At 43.3% G+C, this 21,370-nt stretch overlaps 1 protein-coding gene across 6 annotated transcripts in view; it reads left to right on the forward strand.

The window, feature by feature from the left end:
• Nucleotides 1–944: 944 nt before the first annotated feature.
• The window catches only part of ZNF827 (zinc finger protein 827), a 108,788-nt gene continuing 88,362 nt past the window's right edge, over nt 945–21,370 (forward strand). For 4 of the 6 annotated variants that reach the window (XR_009741269.1, XR_009741270.1, XR_009741271.1 and 1 more), the window contains exon 1: nt 945–1,215. Coding sequence is in view for 3 of the 6 variants with exons in the window: in XM_061441347.1 (XP_061297331.1) it covers nt 1,173–1,215 (43 nt within the window). In the remaining 3 variants the exon portion in view is untranslated. The remainder of the gene's footprint in view (nt 1,216–21,370) is intronic. The other 2 variants (XM_061441317.1, XM_061441326.1) reach the window with 1 other exon arrangement.

A 21,370-nucleotide genomic window follows, 5' to 3' on the forward strand; every position in this document is an offset into this window, starting at 1 on the left:
CATGTAGCGGTTAAATCAACCATTAGGGGTGACCTAATCTTGATTTCCTCCTCTCCCCACACTCAGACTTCTCAAGGAGTTGTGATTTCCACGCTGCTCGCATTCTTTCCGTTTTTTAAAACCTGTACTAGAAATTGGCAGCACCTGGCTCTAGAACAGGGTACCCACATGCTTACTTGCCCATCTTCCTTTCGTGCTTACTTTGTACGCTTAATTTGGCACGGAGGGAGTTGTGTGTAATCACCTTCTCCCCCCATTCTGAAGTTGGGTTGCAATAAGCCCATCCGGCTCCTGTGCTTTGTGAAGGAGTAGCTGAACACATCCAAGAAATTCTGCTGTGATAGCTTTGTATTGATACGATTTTTCTTTTGTAACACACGGAGAGAAAACGTCTTAATTTTTTTTTTTTAAGTGTTGATGTTACTATTTTCTTTCCCACCATAAATGAGGGAATCGCAGTGCGAAGACCCACAGATATCCTCCTCCCTACTTCCCATACACAACCCCTTCATGTCTGTAGAAGAGAGAATCGGAGCGGTGCAGGACCAGGGCAGCGCATTCTCCGCCTGGACCCCGCCGCCGCGCAGCGCCGCGCCGGAGCGGGGGCACCTTCCCCTTTGCTCTGCGTGTGCCTGTGTCTGTGCGTGCCCGCCCGCCCGCCGGGGTGTGTGTGTCTCTGTGTGTGTGTGTCTGTGTCCGTGTGTCCCTGCTGCCTCCAGCCGCCCGCGAGCGAGCCGTGAGCGCCGCCGCTGCCCTTTGATCCCGGCGTTAGTGTTAGTTAGGGGCCGGGAGGCGCGCGGGGCGCAGCCCTCGGCATCGCCGCGCCAGCTCTCGCCCCGGCACGGCGCCCGCTCGCCCGCCGGGAGCACATCCCCGGCCGCTGAGGGATACTGCGACCGGGGACAAGCCAGGTGCACGACCGGGTTGGGGGGGGGGGGTGGGGGGGGGGGGAAGGAGAGGGGGGAAAAAAGAGAGAGAGGGGGAGAGGGAGCCCTTCGCGGTGGCTCCGGGAAAACCGGCTTCAGACCCCGTTCCCCCGGCGAAGAGGGAAAACCCGCCCCGGTTAGCAGCTCCCCCGGGGGCCCCGGCTTTGTGCCTGTCTGTGCCCCCCCTTCACGGTCTTATTTGATCTCCCGTTAAACCAAGGAGGAGAATGTGAAAAAAGGGGGAAAATGCCCAGGAGGAAGCAGGAGCAGCCCAAGCGCCTCTCTTCACGTAAGTGCCCCCTCTTTTTGCCATTTTCTCCTTCCTTCTCTCCCCGTCTCCTTCCCCTCTGCAGCCGCCTCCGCCGTTTCGTGCATTAGTTTAGGGTTACAGAGGTGAAACTGACAAAGACACAGCCTGGGTTATTCCTCTTTTAGGTCTGAGCTAAGGCAGCCATGTTGGTGATGAACAGCCTTGTGCCCTTTTAATTTTTCCTCTCTCTCTCCTTTCCCCCCTTCTTTCTTCGCGTCTCTCGCCCTTTCCTCCCTCTCCCTCCCCTTGCCCGTGATTGTGCATTTGCTGGGGGAAGGAGGGGGGGGGGAGGGGGGCAAGGGGGGCGGTGTGGGTTTCTCTTTGGGGCCGGAGGGAGGGGGTGATCTGTTGTATTGGGGTGGGGAGGGGGGCTAGCACCGGAGGAGAGGGCGGCGAGAGGGGAAGCTGCTGCTGGCGTCTTGTGCGGAACCAGCCGAGAGGTCCGTCCCCGGCTAAAGGTTGCGGCGGAGCTGGTCGGCCCGGGAGGTGGGGGGAGGTGGACAGCGGCCGTGGAGGGGGCTGCCGGCGGCGGGGGCACTCCATACCGACCCCACGGCCACCCCGTTAGGGGGCCGGGGCCGCCAGCGGCGGCGGCCGGGGGGAGGGGTCGGCGGGGAGGCAGACCGTGGCAGGCGAGGTCCCTGCAGAGCAGGGAGAGGCGGCGGCGGGCTTCGGGCTCCTCCTGGCCGCAGTGAAACGAAGGGTCAGGCGAGACTCAGGCTTCGGCGGCGCTGCCCCAGCCGAGACCAGCAGAGCACAGGGCTAAAGTGCATCCTATCCGCCGCCTGCGGGCACCCCGTGAGAGCACCCATACGCATACACTCATCCCCAGACACAGCTCACCCTGCACTGCTCCTCCTCGCTCCCTCCCCCCTCCCTGCCTATTTTCTCCCCTCTTCGCAGAACAGTTAACTTTTCTCCCGCTCGCTCTCCCCCTTCTCCGTGTATTCAGCGCTCGGCGGCTATTGAGAGGGAGGCGGAGGGGAGGGAAAGGAACCTAAAAATACCCTGCCCCTGCCTGGCCTCAGGGTTGGTTTAGGGAGAGCGGGGGGTGGATGGAGGGGTCATTTGTCTGGCTCCGGCACATCTGCTCGAAGCGCGCCTGCAGCCCCTCTGCCGGGGCTAGGGGCAGGGCGGTAGCTGAGCCGCCGGTGCTGGAGCCGGGCTCGGTCACCGGGAGTTCATCGGGGTGGCCCCTGCCCGGGGCCCGCCGCTGCAGGCGGAGCTCCGCCCGTCTCCCCTCCGCTATGCGGGCGAGGGGCCTGGGGCAGCGATCCCACCGGCACTCGGGCCGGGGTGTGTGTGTGTGCGCGCCGGTGCAGGGTGCCGGGGACGGCACTTGCAGCCCCGCAGACATTTCTCTCTGCTTTTCCTTTTAGCCAGAGTCAAAGGCTTGAGTTGTGATGGGATTTGCCTGGGGGGGGGGGGGATGGAGGTTTTTTTAATCCCTCTTCCCCTCCTCTCGCTGTTTGCCCCCGCGCAGCCCTTTGGCGTTCCGCCTGCTAGAGCAGCCGAGCTGGCGGTCCCGGTGCCGGCCGGGGCGGCAGGCACGGGGAGGGGGGTGCGGCGGGACCGCGGCGCCCGCCTCTGCAGCGCCCCGGCCCCAGCGCTGCGGGAGGGGGCAGGGGCCAAGCCCGGGTGCGCAGGGCCTTGCGTGGCCTTGGAGGGGCGTTTCGGGGCGGCGGGGGAGGAGCGGCAAACGCCGCCGCTCGGCTTACAAGAACCTCCGCCGGAGCGGGGGGCGTAAAGGGCTCCCGGGGCGGGAGACGGTGGCGGCGGGGCGGGCGTTGCGGCCGGGCTCGGCGGCTGACCTTGCCCTCGCCCCCGCCCCGGTGCGGCTGCCCTCCGCCGGCCTCTCTGGCCGACATCAAACCTGGGCTCCATTTTAGCTCGCTCAGGCGTGCCGCTCTCGTGCGCGGCGGCGGGGCCCTGCCTGCGGGCTGCGGCTGGGGCTCCCCTCGGCCGCGACCTCCCGGCCGGCCGCTCCGGGGGAAGTCAGAGCTGCTTCTGGGCCGCGAAACAATTGCCTTCATTGTGCGAACCGAGCTGTGCGTGTGTTATTTGTTTTGGTTTGGGGTTTTCTTTCTGCGCGGCCTAATTTGCAGTTCTTTCGGGTTAATTTTTTAGTTCAATTCGTGGGAGTTTTTTATTTCCCCTGATGTGTGAAACACGCACATACTGCATGTCCCACACAAGTGCTACTTTTTAATGGGGTTTATTTATTTCAGTTTCTTTCACAGCTACATTGCACTGGATCAGGAGCTGTTATTTGACAGTAATAATAATAATAATATATTAGATAATTTAGGAAGAATTGCGGGAATACTGTTCTAGCCTGCAGTCCTGCGGGTTCAGAAAATGCCTCATAATCCATTGCATTCAGTGTGCAAATTCTATAAATAGTGATTATTTTTATTTTAGCAACATGTTGCTTTAATGAGTACTTAGTGTAAAATACATTTTTATTCTGCAGTTCCTACTGGTTTTAGCAGTACATTTCTTAGAGGAAATGTGTGTATATTCCGTTTTGGAATATTAGTTTTGGCAGAAGAATGTGAAGTGCACCATAAGCAGCTAGAGAGAAGATGGCTAATACCATATTGACCCTTAACTCTGCCCCATTGTGGTTATCAGGCCATGATTCAATCCAAAGTTATGTTACAGGTTACTGCTGGTATATGGATGATCGATGGATGTATGGATGGACAACGCAGCGTCTTACTGAACCTCTCTGTGATATTTTGGATTCTTTTACAATTGTTTGGGAAATAAGTAGTAAGATGTGGATACACAGAGTAACTTCCCAGTGTTGCGCTGTAACTGAGCAAACATAACTTAGTCTGGCAAGTCCTGTGGACTCTAGTGTAGCGTAGGTAGGAAGCCTTCTCAACATCCCTAGGCCTTAATTAATTTCTTATAAATTGTTATGTAGCCTGAAATGCACCTGAAGATGTGATAACATGCAGCTACTGCTCACTGGAACCCTGATTTTATATTTCTGGCCATTGACTTTAGAGGTAATTTCATAAAGGAAGAGTGCATTGCCAAAATGCATGCTATGGTGAAGAAGTTCTTCATGCAAGAGTTTGGTAGAGATGTATCAGGCTGTTGCATCTATTTAATGTAGTTTCAAGGCAGTTGCTAGATACTGAAGCTTCAGTGGTTGAAGAAAAATAATTGATATTATTAGGTGCAATAATTCCATGTATTGGTGGCGTCTGCTTAAAAGGGCAGAGTTAAGGTTAAGCTTTCAGTCGTCTGAGTTGTTTACAACACAATTTAGTTTGGAAGGGTCCCTTGGAGGTCATCTGCCCTAAGCTGCTCCTCAGAGCAGGACAAAGGAACCTCAGGGTTCAGTCAGGTGAATGGCCCTTTGAGACTCTGGTATTAGCACATACTGTAAGTGGAGTTTCCGTGTGTAAAGAAGTCTGTGCTTGGGAGCTGTTTAGTCACAGATGTCAACAGAATGTCTTCACTCACACTCTGTCAAATACAAGAAAAAGTGCATCCTTTTAAATTTGAGGTACAAGTGAATGGGGAAAGGACTTTAGGAGTTCCTCGATAGGCAGTGTCTCATTTATAAATACTGTGGCAATGTAGACTCAGTTTGCAATGACAGAGTTAGGTCTGTATGCTAAAAATTTGCCCAGTACACAATGTCTTATGATTACTTTTGGATGCAACTAACTTAGCCAAGTCAATTCATTTTCAGTGGAATGTCTAAAGGAATTTTGCCCATTCCTTAGTGCGTGTTACGGGGTTTTTTTCAGCTACTTCAGCATATGGATTTATTTATTTGTTTGTTTATTTATCTTTCTGATCAGTTAGCATCAGAATCTTTAAAACTCTCCGTATAAATACAATTTTACCCTGGTTTTCTGCTCCTTGTTGCCTTACTTTCCATTCTACCTCACACTATTATTTTCTCTCTGAGAATTCCTGTAAGTCTGTTTCGTCTGAACTGCACAAATGTGTTCTGGGAGAGTTCAGCCTGAAAAGTGAAAGTGTTGGGAAGTTTTGAGGTTCTCAAGTTAAATGTTTAAAGATCTAGACCACTATATTGCCCTAAGTGTAGCAATTGGTGCTCCTTGGGTTTTGATTCTATTTCATAGGCAATACAGTTTGTGAACGAATGCTGCAGGACCACTTTTACAAAGCTTGCATTTGTTACAGAGTAGCAGGCAGAGTTAGCTGCTACATTGAGGAATCTGAACTACTGCTACTTTCTGAAGAATATGTTTCATGTTGGACAAGCTGCAGTGGTGTTTCTATTCAGCTTATTTTGTTAAAGAAGGTGATGCAGAACTGATACAATGTTAAATGCAGTATCAAAAGCTAGGTATGTGATAACGAGGGGGCATAACTCTTGCTTTCGTGGTCAGGTATAGTGTTAGATATTGCAGATACTGTGTTGAAGTGTTCAGCTGTTTCTGTACAGTAAAAAGACCCTTAAAGTCTGTGAAGCTTTTTATTATGTTGGGGCTTTATTGCTGGATTGTATCATCAAAGTGTAAAGAAAATACTGTCAAACAAGTAAATTAACAGTGATTCAGCGCTTCCTCCTTTTTTATTTCTGCAGCTTGCTTCATTTGATACTTTCTGATAGCAAGAAAGGATGTGTTAGATGGGTTTTTCAAAAGACTTCCCAGTGTCAGAAAAGCCTTTGCTATCATTTGGCATTTGAAAGTTGCTTCCAAGACAAAAGGCTTTTGCCAGTAGCAGGAATTTTTCTCTCTTAGTAGAGCTTATTACCTTACTAGCAGACATTGCATGTACAAGGGGAAGCTTTTAACATATTTTCTATTTACTATTTTTAACCTCTTACCACTGCAGGGATCATGATATAGCTCATTGTCAACAAGAGGAGCCATGTAGGGAAAATTATTATTCTTAGTATGATTAGGTTAATAATCTCATTGCTATCATCACAGTTGTCCTGGCGGTACTGTAATGCACCTATCAAGTGAACAGCAGCCTCTTGGTGGATGGAATAACAGCCACATTATTCCACCTGAAAACACTGTTCTTTTTTGTCCTTCTAATGATAGTGAAGTTGTCATAGGCTTTTTGGAAATACCTTCCCTATTAAGACATTTTTTTCTGATGTGTAAAGTCTGCAGTTTTAAATTCGGTGTTTTTTGTGTTTTTTTTTTTTTGGGGGGGGGGGAGGAGGAGGGAGGTCTTTCCATTATACAAACTAAGTCACTTGTATAAAATCATTCAATGATCAACGTCTAAATGCATTCAATGGTAGACTATGTCTTAGTGTTGGTAAATGATAGACTATATCTGATAGCGCTAAATATGAATAAAACACAGGGGAGTGTAAATAGGACTGCCAAAGAGTCAGTATTGTGCTCATTAAGTTATTTAAGCCTTTAGGATCTTGTGAATGGGATTTTAGAGGGGGTGCGAAATATTACAGAACAAACCCACAAACTTTTAGTTGGCCAGACAGGAAAACCTCAGGTAGAGCAGTGGAATGGGAAATGTAAGAACTTGGAGTCAGAATGCATTTTTACTTTGAAATTTTAAAAGGGATGAAGAAAGAATATGACTTAATCTTCGTAACAGAGTGATTGTTGTCTTCTTCATATGTAAGAAGGCAGGAGTAGGAGGAATTAAGTTTAGAAGAAAAAAAAAAAAAAAAAAGAACAGCCAGGAGGAGCTGGCTGTTCAAAGTGAAGTATTAGTAATTTCCTATAATTTAATCAGACCAGATCCCAGAGCAAGATAATGAGAGCATGACCTCCAAAAGAGGACTTTTTGGAAGTTAAAAGGGTCTCTAACATGAAGCTTCACAAGGCATATGATTTGTCATGAAGCACTGTATAGAGGATTTTTTTTTTTTTTCCTTTCACATTGCGAAGAAATCATAATATAGACATTAGTTCAGATGGCTGGGGAGAGCTAACATGGCCTATGCCTGGAATCTTTTTACAGCTGTTGAAGTACTCCAGAGTCATGCTTGAAGAGTGCCTCTTCTAAACAATCTTTTGTCCTGGTTTCTAGCATACTATTTTTTTGCTGCCTAGCTTGCTGTTCATGGTACCTGATTTGTATCATTTAGGTTTATGCATACAAAATAATTCAGGACGTGTGGGGGCTGAAGTATTGTATGTTTTACAAAAATATCAATATGTAAACACTCTGGACTACAAAGTAGATGGTAGTATGTAGTAGAATCTTGTTTTCAAGGAGGTGGAGGGAATTTCTCTCTTTCTGCCCCCTAAAGTAAAACTTGTTATTCCACTTGAAAAAAAATATTTTCTATGAAACCTAATAAATGATATGGGCAAGAAGAATGGTAAATGGTATTGGCTGAAGGAAAGAAAAAACCCACAGCAACTCAGAAAGGTAGATAATAACCCTTTCCCCAAAGATTTTTTTTATTTTAATGTTGTTTAATAATAAAAGTCAGAATGACCCATTCTTCAGTCGAAAGGATGTGTGCTGCAGGGTACAGTCAGCATGAGCTCTGCACACATACACGGCATTGTGGTTACTTTAATGACGGATTCAGCAACCTGTATTCATAAGCTCATGTGAAAACTTGTCTTTTTAGTTTTTCTTTTCTACAAACCTAACTTAGGGTCACAATTATGGCAACATTGTGCTCACAAAGACAATTTTTCTTTTCCTTGCTTACCTTTAGTACACATACAGTTGGTATCCTCTTTGGTCAAAACTCCAAATATTTTGAATGCTCAATCTGAGCCTGTCAGATTAGTAGTTAACTTTATTCCACCAATTTTCTCCTGCTTTTGAAGGGATTTCCTGCTTGTTGTGTAATTACACTGAGCTGTAGAATCCCAGGCTAAGCCTAACACTAAGACAAGCCTATTCTGTTTTGCTGACTAAGAATTCAGAGTCCAAGTTTGATTAATTGGGAATCATGAAAGAGTTATGGGGGATATTTTTGAGAAATATGCAGTAAGGAGAGAAAAACTGGGCTACATAAATAGTCCTTTCCCTCCTTTTCAGTACTTAGGCAGCAGGGATGGAAGCTGGGGGGGGGGGGTGCGGGAAATGACCTGTGCTAATTGCACAGTAGACCAGGAGAGAGATGTTTTCATGCTGTTTTCAAGGATGATGATTTAGCTGCTGTTTAGAATAAATTATGTTAAAAATGAAAGGGTTACTAAGTGATAGAGGTCTTGTAATGAACGGTTTAATCAGCTGTTTCAGAAAGCAAAATCAGGTTCCAAACATCTGCACTGTTTCGTTTATTTTATTTGGGATGCTCTCCTACTGGGGTAGAAATAAAATTTTTGAAGCAACTCAAAGCAAGCTATGTCATCATCCTTTTGAATTCTCTGTGGTTCCTACCTCTAGGGATTCCCTTCCTCGAGAAAGGTTTATAGCTCTGCTTGCCATCATCTGGGGTTTGCTGCTTGGATGTGCTTTTCCTGTGTTGTGGGGCTTTCTATGCAGGTGCAAAGAATCCTTCTTCCCTGTGTAGTCTTTTTATCTTAAAGTTTCTGTAAGGGAGAAGATCTGGTGCGAGCTTACTTTAAAATTACAACTTCCTATTTAAAGTGAATGGTTTGGACATGTCCTGGATCTTGGTGCCTGTTAGAATCTGTAAGATGCTGTATCAGGGCAAAAAGGAAAATTCTGGTGAATTCTTAATAAATGGCAAGTAACTTTTAGAAAATTGCATTAAAAGAATTGATGGCTTTAACGTGTGACCATTAATGAACACAAATTCTTTGCAAGGTACTTCGAGACTTCACTTTGACTTCTGTAGTAGTGCAAATAATTACTCATGTCAAAAAAAAAAAAAGTCTTAAAAATTAAAGCGAGATTTCCCACAGCTAGATGATCATATGGTGAAAAGTAGGTAGGGAACAAAGAAGGTGGCAGGCAAGTGGATTTAGATAGCAGCTGGTGCTGTAGCTGTTTGTGTTTGCTTTCCTGAAGCATAGCCAGAGTCTCTCCCCTTACAGACTGCTGTGCCAAATCTCGACATGGCAACTAGTGACTGAGGACCCATTTCTTTATCTGTGTTTGAAGCAGAGCTTCCCCTTACCTACCTCTGGATTTCTAGCACTTTGAGGCCATGAAGAGCCTTTTTCAGGCACCAGTGTAAGCTTAACAGCTGAGAACTGCTCTAATTTTTGCTGCCCCCAGGCTCTCACCCTGCTCTAAGTTCTGGAAAGGAAGGGCTGACATAATCCTTTTGTCAATTCTGTATTGCCAAAGGGAGTTCTTCTCACTGCATATAACTCTGAAGGGGGCTCTTCTGCCCACCTTGAGGTACTTTTACATTGCCCATAAGGTCTAAATAGACTTCACCATAATTGTTTATATTGTCTTCCTGCACAGCGCTGTGCCACATTGAGATAACAAAGCAAGCTCTAAATAAGCTGCCCTGTGTATGAGAGGCAGTTATCACAGCAGTCTACCCAGGTTAATTCAGCTATAATACTTCTGGGTATACTCAAGCTGGCTCAGATATCACTTCATAGCACTGCGATATTTATTATAGACATACTCTCATGAGAATCAGAGTTGTTGTCTTTGAAGGCATTTACTGGCCTGCATAAAAAGTGTTGGTAAAGCCCACAGTTTTTGGCCAAGAAATGCACTTTGAAAAAATAAAATCAGATCCCACTGCCATTGGCACACTTGTTTGTTCAGCAGACAAGCCAGCAGTGGAATGGACATGGACATGAAACCTCCTCTTCATAGCTTGTAGCTATTCTTCTGCATCTGAATTTTACATAGGTTTTTAGGCAGAACATAGAAGCAGGTTGCTGCTGTTTATGTTGTGTCTGTGCCCTAAGTAGCTATAGCATTAGTTTCTTGTACTGAGAGCTTGGCAAAGAATCCTAAATCTCTTGAAAATAAGATAAGGTTTGAGCAATGCCCACTTTTAATTCAGTGCTTCCACATTAATTATATGATCTCTGACTTGTTTTAAGGTAGAAAGCTGAGGCAGTACCTTAAGCATTGTATCTAGGAGTGAGGAGTACCTATTCCAAATGGAAAGGTCTGCTTCTGTGTGTTCGCCTACCACCATGAGTAGTTTCCTAATCCTCTCTTATTTGGCTTTGCTTGTTAACCCCAAGCAATCCTCTCAGGGACCAAGAAAGCAGCTGTCTTTGGTAGCAAACACAGCACGACAAAACAAACACTTCTTGAAGCTTCCTTTAGATACGTTACCATAATATCATCCTTGTGGGAGGAATTAGAAACACAGAGAATGTAATTTGCTATATTTTAATCTGACTTTGAGAGAGAGGAAAAAATTAAATTATAGGGAACTACATTCCTGTGACACATACAAGAAGGAATAATTTAAGTATCTGAAAACTGGTTTTGTTTCCAAACCAGTTGCAAAGCAAATGTGCATGAAGCATCTCAGGTGAGTAATGGGGCAGAGTAAAATGGTAAACTGGGAGCACATTATTTGTCAGAAATAGAGCAGGAGAAGCTGCATATAGCAAAAATGAACAGAAAATAGCCCAAACCAAAGGAGATCTTTGTTAAAGCAGGTATGCTGGTCTGATGTCACCTGCTATGATGGACGAATATTGCCATATGTATGGTTTGTGAGCTCCTCCTCCCTTCACTTGTGACCCTTTAATAGAGGTTGCGGACACAATAGGAATAATTAAAGGCGCTGTAGCAGCTTGATTTGAGGGCTCCTATGTTTTGTTTGTTGCAGCAGCTGGCATATGAAGGTGACATAGGAGTTTCTAGTTGATTTTGCTGTTTCTTTTACTTTATGATCACTGGAAGAACCTTCATAAATGTGTTCTAAAACAGCAATTCCACATATTAAAATTCAAGAGTCAATGTTTTGAGTGGTTAGTTTGGGGTTTTCTCTTTCTGTATGTTAATAAAAGGGAAAGAAAGTTTGTAGTATTTGCTGTCCCTACCTTTCCAACTTCAATATTTAGAAAAATTTAAGATGAATTCACTGAGTTACACTTAACATTATTTTTAACCTAGGACTTAATGTTTATTATCAGCCATGGGTCAGCTTCACAGCCTTCCTCCCCCTTGCACTGCTAGGATGATACAAATGTAATGGAAGTTGCCTTGGCCTTCCTAGGTGGGGCTTTTCATTGCATGGGGATGTTCCTAGGAGAGAAATAATAATGTAGTTTTATACATGTTCACATCACTGCAACTTAGAATAGACTGTGAATCAGAGGTGGAAATGGTCAGAGATGAAGCCACAGCTGGAACACACTTTGATCTACTTATTTCTAGTTAACAGCGATTTCCAGCTGCTGTTGATAAGATAGTGTCCTGGCTGAGGCTAGGTTAGAAAACACAAGGGGGTATTGGAGTGCTGCAGAGGCTTCGTTCCTCCTTTTCCAAGTACATCACACAGGAGAGAACCTGGCCCCACATGTAAACGAAATAGAAGTGTATGAATTGTTGCCTACATAGTGGTAGTGGTTCTTCCGAATCGAGTGGAATGAATTGTGTTTGCCAGAATGCCACTGGGGCTGTTGGGAAGTTGAGCTGTCTTATTCATGTCCAGAGAAGGAAATAATGAGCTGACCAAAGCATAGGTCAGGATGTACGACAGTATATCATATCATCATGGCAGGCAAATGCAACCACTTCTTTGACAGTTTTCAAACTCCAGATTTTTTTAATACGAAGAGCAGCCAGCCTCCTGCAGCAATAAAGACACAGAGAGATGGAGAGAGAAGCTGTGTTCTTCCTTTCTTCCTTAGAAGCTAGCTGGGTTAACTTTGTGCTCAGGAGATGAAAACCTCCCTTTGGCAAACAAGAGTTTTACTCTTGCCTTTTTACTGGTGCTGTTAAGTTACAACCATGTTCCTTGGAACAGTTTTTGGGTCCAAGAGGTCTGGACTGCAGTGACAGAACTGCTGGGGTTGTATGATGTTTTTGGGGAAGTTTGGAGCCTTGGCAGGACAGTTTACAGACATGAAATCTCCAGCTTTTTTGAGTTCCTGTTTTTTCTTTTTTCCTGTGACTCAACAGGAAGTTATCTTCAGAGATTCTTCACACTTACTGGGAGAGCTTCACAGACAGCTTTTTTTTTTTTTTTTTTTTTTTGCTTTAATCCTTTTGTAGTGCTGCTAACTGAAGAGGACTAGTTTTCTTCCTTTTTCTCCAAAACCACTTGTGGTATAATCACTGCTTTTATCACTGATAAATCTTCTCTCTTTTCTCCTTTTGCCAGTCAGTATTTATGGTAAGTTTTCTAGACCAGCCGGAGAACACTGATCAGGAAAGGTAGGAAAGTAGAGAAATACCCATTTTTCACTTTGGTAATATCACTGCTTTATCAGTGTCACTCCCTGAAGACTACTGGCAGTTTCAGAAGTTAATAGAATGAGATGTTATTTGGAGCTGGTTCAAGAGAAGACATAGCATGCCTTTAATCCATCGGAGAGAAGAGGAAAAGTGAAGGTTGCCATTTGTTTTATCCCTGACATTTTTGGCCTGGTTTGGGAAATTAGAGCCAGTAGTCATGAAGAAAGCAGATCAAAAATACTATGTTCTTCTATAGGACTTCCGATTACTCTTTCACCTGAGTGTCTCCTGAACTTGTTTTCTATGGTAGTGATTAGGCATCAGACAGTGCTCTCAAGGATTGCCTAGTACATGAGAGAGAAGGAAATACTGTTTTCTTCACCTTCATTGGTTTTGTATAGTGCATGGGAGTACAAGCCATGGAGTCAGCCTAGTGTCCTAGGCACATGGGACCCAATAAAAGGATAGTTTCAGCCTGAAAGAGGGCCTGTATCTAATTAGATGTTCTGTAGGAAAGGTGTACTTTGCAGTTTCTCAGGGCAACCAAGTAACAATAGTTGAGGTTGTGCATCTGTAGAACAGTTGTCCTTTGGAGGAACCAAGGTAAGTAAGGAAGAAGATTGAAAACATGCTTACATAAATGACTAGATAGGTTCTGTATGTTTTTAAAGTGTTGCTGAAACCTTCTGAAGAGCTTCCTTCAATTATTAAAACTATGCTGGGCTTACAGTAGCTTGTCCCTGTACAAACCTTGGTGGGAGTTCTTCACTTCTTAATTGCAAAAATTGACTATGCCTTTGAAGTGATAGAGGAAAACAGATCTATTGTACAGTCCTTTGTATTTAATAACTTCTGTGTGTAGAGGAAGAAGGATCATTAGCCTTTTGGTTTCAGCTTGTGTGTAATAATCATGCATTTCCACCTGGAATACTGTGTTTAGCTTTGGGGCTTTGAGCAACCTGGTCTAGTAGAAGGTGTTCCTGCCTGTGGCAAGGGTTTGGAACTAGATGAGCTTGAAGGTCCATTCCAACCCAAACCATTTTATGATTCTTTTCCTTTTTTTCTGGAAATCTCTTGCTATTACCAGTGAGAGAGAAACTATGGAAAACAAAATTTTATCTGAGATAATTATGAGCCCAAACCATCTCACTGGCAAGGTCAAAGGCCTTCTGGGTTTTTCCATACTCTCCCAGTACCTGCAAGGTTTGCACTGTTCTTTGGATTCCCACCAGTGACACTAAAGCATCTCTGCTTTGAAGGTGAAGTCAGTAACTGCAGTGCTTCAGTAGTATTTGCTTGTCTTTACCTTCCCCTGTATGTTAATGATTTATTTCTATTTTACAGGAGTTGGGGGAGTGTGTGGCTTGGGGAGAAAGGTGGGACTTCACAGGAGGAGCTGAGGGGAGATTGGGAACTTCATTCTCTTTATATATGTGCAGCTGTACAGGAGCTCTTGATGGAGCGACAGCAGGCTCTCTTGCTATGGCATTCAGGTGGGCTGAGGGAGGGCTGAGGGTCATGCACAGAGCAACAGCAAATGTGTAGACAGTGGCCTCAAACAATGACAGAAAGGGAGCTTTGTTTTCTGGAGCAATCACTTCGGTGTTTTGAAGTCTTCTGTAAATAAGCCTGTTGTAATCATGCTTTTAGTAATTAAGAATTTGCTAGCAATTTAAATAGTTGGTTTTGGCAATGTACAAATCATCATCTCATAGGTACTGGTACTGGTAATGTAAGGATGAAAAAATTTACACAAAAGTCAAGAAAGCAGGTAATTGATTTATCAACCTTAGCAGAAATTTTTTTCTGATACATGGCGGTAGCTATGGGAAATTTACTCTGCGTTGCTTAAGAACACAATCCTGTATGGTGTGTACAACACATGAAGGTGACTCCTTGAAATGAATGGGTGAAGGAGCAGGTAATCAGCCGGTGTGGTTTTGGTGCCTTGATTAGCCTTTTGGTCAATGGTTTGTCCCCTAGGAGTTTGGGATTGCCCTCCACAGCACAGCTCAAAACATAGGTGATTTATGGCTTTTTCCTGTAGCTTTAGATCAGTTTTAGTCTTCCAGGCAATGTGAGAACTTTTTCCAAAGTTATGGCTGTTCGCAGGCCATAATGCTAAATTGCAATTGTGATAAGGGAGTTATTTATTTTCATTGCAAATTGTTTGTATGCAACAAAGTGGCATGTTTGAACACTTTTTTTCACTTTAGTCAGCCCCTTTTGCCAGCTGAATTGACACTTGCAACTTCTCATCTGCTTCCTTTCCAACTGTAAGGGTGACTAAAATCATGTTGCTGTGATGACCCTGTCAGTTTTAAATGACTAACCATACTAAAGCCAGTTGCACGTATTGAGGGTGAATCAGTGTTACGGTAATCTATAGCATAAACAGAACACTTTCTTCTTAGCTGCTGTAAATTGTGAAAACCATGAGGATTTTTGTGCCTACTTTTTACTGTGGGGGTTGTGACTGTGCTGAGGCTTGCGGTGCATTTCAGGCAATGAAGATGCATTTTGTCGCAGTAAAGAGCTGAGACAGCTGTCACTGCAGCCAGTTCTGGGGAGGTGGCAGGTCAGGTACAGGCCTTAATTAAGATGAATTGTTAGCTGATGAAGGCACTGAGTAATAGCAAGCAGTTTACAGGTATAGCTCAAAACCAGAGAACACTGGTATGCGAAATAGAGTGGACCACCAATTTTGTTACCAAGTTAAATGAAGATCAGAAAGCAAAGCTTTCCTGCCATTTTTTGGCACCTAGATCAGACAAAATGTGGTATAAGAAACTTTACTATTTGTGCTTAATACCTTACTTCAGTTTTGCTGTGGAAGCTTCTTTTCTTGAATTGTTCTTGCTATGTAAAAGTTATACCATTAAGGGTGCTTCTCCCAGTTTTCTTCTGGTGTTTGCCAAAGCCTTGTGAATGCCACTGACAGTCAAAAAGAGCAGAGTCACTTTAAAATGCCTTGAGCCACACAGCCAGCAGATAGATTCTCTAAACCATGTCTTATGCTTAGTCTTTGTCTTGGAGACTGATTATCGCAGCACCAAAAAACATTTCAGGGTATGCAGAAAGAAATTCTGCTGGTTGTACCCGAGTTGTTCAAGGCAGAGGTTTTTGTCTAGTTCCATGATCATGCACATGTGCTCACCTCCTTTCTTGAAATCCATTGCTTTTTAAGGGATGAAACATATAAGGAACTGAGGTTGTTATTCTGCCTTTTTTTTTTTTCTTTTCGATATCTTGATATCACAGTATTATCTATTTTCTCAAACAGAATTGTCCAAGTGAATGGATCTTGTCTTGCATAATACCTAAGCAGAAATGTATGATGATAGGAGTGCTGAGTTACTTCATTGCTGGAAGTTGTAGTGATAGTCTAGTCTGACTAGGGTTTTCCTTCCTTCTGTATCTTTTTCTTTAATGGATAATTGCAGCCTGAGATCTCATCAGAAAAAAAAAAAAAATCAAAAAAAAGTCTGTATTTTGATGTTTTCTACCTCAAATATACAATAGAAGACCATGACCTAGAATCTAGGTACTACAAAGCAAGTAGCCATTTGGAAATGAGTAACTGAGCCTCTGGTTTGCAGATAGACTATGTTTAAGATAAGACAGTTTTGTGTTTCTGCTTAGAATTTCCTAACAGAGACACTAGTTCTCTGTTCCATAAGCAGTGTTTCAAAGAAGATTTCATTAATGACCTGCCAAAGGAATAAAACCTCTTCTCATTTATGAAGTTAACTGTCATTCAAGGATGGCTTAAAAATATTATGGATTCCTATATTGACCATTTGGCATCCATGAGATTATCTCCCAGAATATTTTGATGTGAATTGGACACTAAGTTCCCTCATATGGAGATCTTCTGGTTTAGCCAGCTTTTCTAAATGTTTTGCTAGAATTGTTTGGGGTTTCATTTCTAATGAAGAGCCATGATGGGAAATCTTGAAGTATTTTCCTTCCTTTATGAAGTAGGCTGTTAGGTTTTGACTCTGTATACTAAGGATAATAGAAGTCTGGAGAATAATGTTTAACTCTTCTTATTTTGGAAGTGCCAGCATCCCTGTTACCTTTTGGTATTTGATAGTTTCTCACTGCTACAGGCTATTGCCATAGACATCAATCTAGAACAAAACAAATAAACAAGCAAAGTGAGTTTCAGCTAACTAGGAATAATTTTAAGGCATTCTTAAATTTCCTTATCACTAAAAAAGGGTAGGATTTCTGATCGCTGTACTGAACTTAACATGTATGTAAGCCCATAATGGGAAATGTGCGCAATGTAAATGATATACTACGACTCCAGTTGCAAGGAGTCTCCCTGGGCAGGCTTGCACATAGACCACTTGAACCATCAAAGATTGTTAAAGCTGATTCCTATTTCAAATAGAGCTGTGGGAATAACAGTTGATCTCCTGCATATTTAGTTTGTCCTCAAATTTATAATGCTCTATCAGAGTCTTAATCTGTTATCATAGCTGGTTTTAAAAGACCCAAGGAAGCCTGAAATTCTTGATAAGGGACTTGAATCTGGCTCAGAAGTTGCTGCATAAAAGTGTGTTTGTTTTTATAGCAAATGATTTATCATATTCTCTGTTTTCACCAGGCAAAAGAGGTGTATTCTTTTGATATGTTAATGTACAAACTTCAGGTTTTCAGTTGGCCATATTTCTTTATTTTATAAATCATTCTGATCACTATCTTGTGCTTTATGAAAGGTGTGCCCAAACTCAACTATAGGCTACTGTAGGATGTTCATGAGGATCTGTGGAAGAAACCTTCAATAAGACTGGCTGTGGTATTCTGCTCAGTCTCCATAAAAGTGTTACAAGAATAACATTGGTATCATAAAATATGTTTTGTAAGGAACATGTTTTTCAATTGTTATACTGACACTTTATGTGCTTTATGAATCTGTCTTGGGGATACTAGCTAGCCTTTGCAGCGTAAGCTGTCTACAGAAATATTTGTGTCTTCTGAAAACCTCAATCATAAAAATTGACTGTCTACCTTCTCTCCAGGAGTTCTAGGTATTGGTCAAGTCAGCTGATGAAAGCTTTTTCTGTAGGAGGCTCTTTTGTGGCATACTGCTTGAGAAATGGTCTTCAGAAATATTCCCCTCCTCTAAGGCCATATGTCTTGTGTTCTGTTTCATGCACACACCTCAAGTACTTCAGCTCACTGAGCCTCAAATAGCGGCAGAATCCAGCTAGAACAAAGTAATTCTAAATTGCAGTGAGATGAATATTATATTTATATTGTTATACACATATACTATATATAGGTACTATATATGTTACATTGTTATACATTGTTATACATATATATTACATTGTGGGACATGCTGCTCTCCCCACCTGCTTTTCTTGGTAGCTGATTACTGGGCCTCACTGTTAAGATATTATTTCTGGGTGGGTCTTCAGGACTTTTCCCAGGAAGATGCTGCCAACCAGTTTTAGAGAAGAAGCTTTTTAAATTGGTATCAGAAGAGTCTATGGTGGTCAACCCACCTGCAGATGTCCCAGATAAGGCTTCTGAAGCAGCCTGCATGATATTGACTGCTATGGCCATCCTGATTGCATTGACCAGCTCTTCCCTGAGAGGTATAAAACATTGCTGGGAGGGAGAATTCTCTGGTGTTTTCCATTGACAAGGTGTTATTTACTTTGCACCCCAAAAGGCCTCAGGAGATAGGTGGCTCAGATTGTTGACTCCTTCTCCTGCTTCCCCATTCCTGCCTCCTTTGCATCAGTTTTGTTCTGATTTCTTCGCAGAGTAGTTTTCTGCCAGATCAATGAGTTTAAATTGGCTCGCCAAGTGGTCAAACGAGCAAATGTAAGGGCTCTGTGTGTGTGTGCAATACCACTATTTCTGTCAGTTTTGTACTTTTTGTCACCTTAACAGTGTTTTCTGACTGCACTCTAGGGCAGTGCCTGTTCATTTGGTGCTTAAAATCACTGAGTCCCAGTGGAAGCAACACTCCTCAAGGACTGATCCTACAGCTACTAAACTAGAACCTCTTGTGAAGAACAGAGAATAGTTCATCTATCTTGGAGGCAAGATGTCAAGCATCCATCATATTAGGAGTTATATTTTTTAGGGCTTTTTTGGGGGGAGATCAGACTTGTCACTATGAGGTCCTGTCTTGTGGTTTGTCAAGAGCTGTGAGAACCTTCATCAAATAGTGACAGCTCACCTCAGGAGAAACCATGATTTCTGTCCTCTTCCATAGATACTTAGCTAGTAAAAAAAGGATCTTTTTGGCAGGTAATGAAACCCGCTTGACACACTTACCCTGGGGCTTGTTGCTGAAAATAAAAGACCACTGACCCTGTTTCCCATCTACCATAAAATTCTTCTCCTTTGAGGGACAGGAAGTAAAGGCAGTTTTATGTTGCCTGTGGGAAGCTTGTTCAGTAATTCAAGCTGCTTCCCTTCTTCCTTGGAAGAGTCCATCACATCTGGATTTTGCCTTTGAGAGAAAACTGGGGTGTTGTACATGCATTTTTAACTTCTGTGGTTGTCTAGCAGTTGGCAAGCCTGAATGCATGGTTCTTAGGCACATTCACAGTTGTTGGTTCATATGGGCAAAGCACCTTGAGGAGTTCCATTTACTACTACAAGGTAATTAACTTTCTCTAATCTTGTTCATCTTGGAGCCCTTTTTAAAAGAAAGCAGTACTGGAGAAATTGCTAGGTGAATATTCTGTGATTTTCTTGTAAGTCAGTTTTTTCAAAGTTACTTTGTTAGGGATAAAAGTGGAGGATATGTGCCTTGTCTTTAAAAGCTGTGCCGTTCTCTTCCCCTCTCCTCCTTCCCTCCAGTTAGGAAAATCATTATTTTAGAAGATGTGGAGATAAAATGGAGAGTCCTACCTAGGGCTTCTTTTGCTTTCTAATTGTGTGAGTATTTTTACACATCTTAAATACAGTGGAAAAGGACAGAACAGAAGAGCTATGGCTTTTTGGCAGTTCCTTCTTGCAGCTGTGCTGCTCTCTCTAGGTCAGCCTGCAGTAGAGAAATTTGGTTCAAGCACCAGCAACAATGCTAAACCATTTTGTGGTGAGGTCAGGAGTTGAATAATCATCCCGTTGATAAGAGAATGAGCCAGAAATTCCATTCAAAGAGGACAGTGACATCCTGTGCTGCTTACCTATTATAGGTCACAGAAATCATGAAGGGAAAACAGGGGACTGAGGTCACTCTAGCACATGACTATTTATGTAATTGTGACTTTTAAGTTTTATTTGCTGCTCTTGGTATAATAGAAGGAGTTAAGGCAGGATTTTGTGTCCTTATTAAAGTTGTTATTTTCTTGCAGTCATTCTTTTGGGAATATACAGTCTACTCAGATGTGGCTGTAAGTGCTTTTTAGAGGTGGAACCTGTGGGGTGTCAGCACACAGTGCACCTAATTCTTTGAGGTAGTCCTACAGCACACACATCCACATGTTTTGGTGGGTGTGGGAGCCAACAGAAGTTGTTCAGCCCAAATAAATGACAATCACTCTTTTTTATTTTAAATGCTTAAAAACAGCCTGCATACAATAGGGTTAGCTTCTAGGGAGCTAGACTGAGCAGTTTATATAGGATACCACAGAATAGACTTCCCAGATATGACTGCTGTTTTTAGGCCTGTGGGTGCTGCTTTCTATAGTACCTGGTTGTGAAATCAACAAGGCATTATGTGAAGCTGACACCCAGAAACAACATGAGTCAGAAAGTCATATGATATTAGCAAGTAATTATGTTTATTTTTATTGCAATTATTTTTTATAATTGCTAAAATGTTGCACTTACACAGTGTACATATTTTACCTAAGGTATCTACTGTATTGAGTCCATAGCTCCTTCATTCTTTTCTCCTCTGTATTATCTGGTCTGCACTAGATTCTGATGTGACACTTTTGTGGCTGATGTTTCTCACTGAATGTTGCCAGTTGCAGCTAGGACTTCAAGTTTCTCTCTTTAATTTCATCCTGGAGCTTCTCCAGTATGGCTTCTGCTTTCCTGGTTCCACTAAAACTGTTCTGCCCAGAGTGGCTAGCAACCAGTCTCTGGTCAGTCTCAAGGTTTCCATGCCAGGTTACTTACTGGGTTTGGCTGAAGGAAGTGAGCATCCTTCTGTGTTACAGTTCTAAAGGGCATAAGTTGGCTGACTATCGGAGAGCTAAGATACAGACATTATGGGCCTGTGTTCCCTTCTTGAACATGCAGCCATCATGTGACGGGAAACTCCTCTTATTTGGATATGATGCTGATGGAGCGTGTGTTACAGCACCTCTAAAAAGAGGGTATTCTGAAACAGACAGCCAGAAGAGTGAATTTTGGCCTATGGCCTGATCCCTAATTCTCATTTGAGGGTTCTAAAAAAAGTGGATGGGAGGGAGTAGGACATGGGAAGCCGTCCTGGAGGGCAAACCGATTTACTGTCTGTCTCACCTCTTCCTTGTCCGTGACTAGTTAAATGCCTTTACAGTTGTCCATGCCTTCCTGGTTGTCAGCTGCTGTTTCTCTTCACTCCCCTTTGCTTGCCATTCTTGATAAAAGTCTGAGACTACGTTCTAGGTTGTTCAGGTGTTGTCTCCACCTTATTTTTGATGCATCTGCCTTGGCCTTAAACTGATTGCTCATTTGAGTCAGTCTATGTTTCCTCAGAACTCTTTATGGATGGCTACCGCATCATTTAAGTTTAATGCATCCTTTTAAATTCTTCAGGTATCTTTGCAGAGCTCCTCCGTTCCCTAGTGTAAACCTATCTCTTGATTCTAGCTCTTTCTGTAGGCCTTGGTATAGTGTTTAGTATAAGATAATACAGAGAATGGTTTATTGTTGGCATTACAGCTGTTAGGGCAACAAATTAGAAAGATGACCTGGG

The sequence above is a fragment of the Pezoporus flaviventris genome, unplaced genomic scaffold (genome assembly GCF_033815535.1).
Source record: "Pezoporus flaviventris isolate CSIRO_AGI_PZ_B2104156 unplaced genomic scaffold, CSIRO_AGI_Pfla_v1 ptg000002l, whole genome shotgun sequence".
NCBI lineage: Eukaryota > Metazoa > Chordata > Aves > Psittaciformes > Psittacidae > Pezoporus > Pezoporus flaviventris.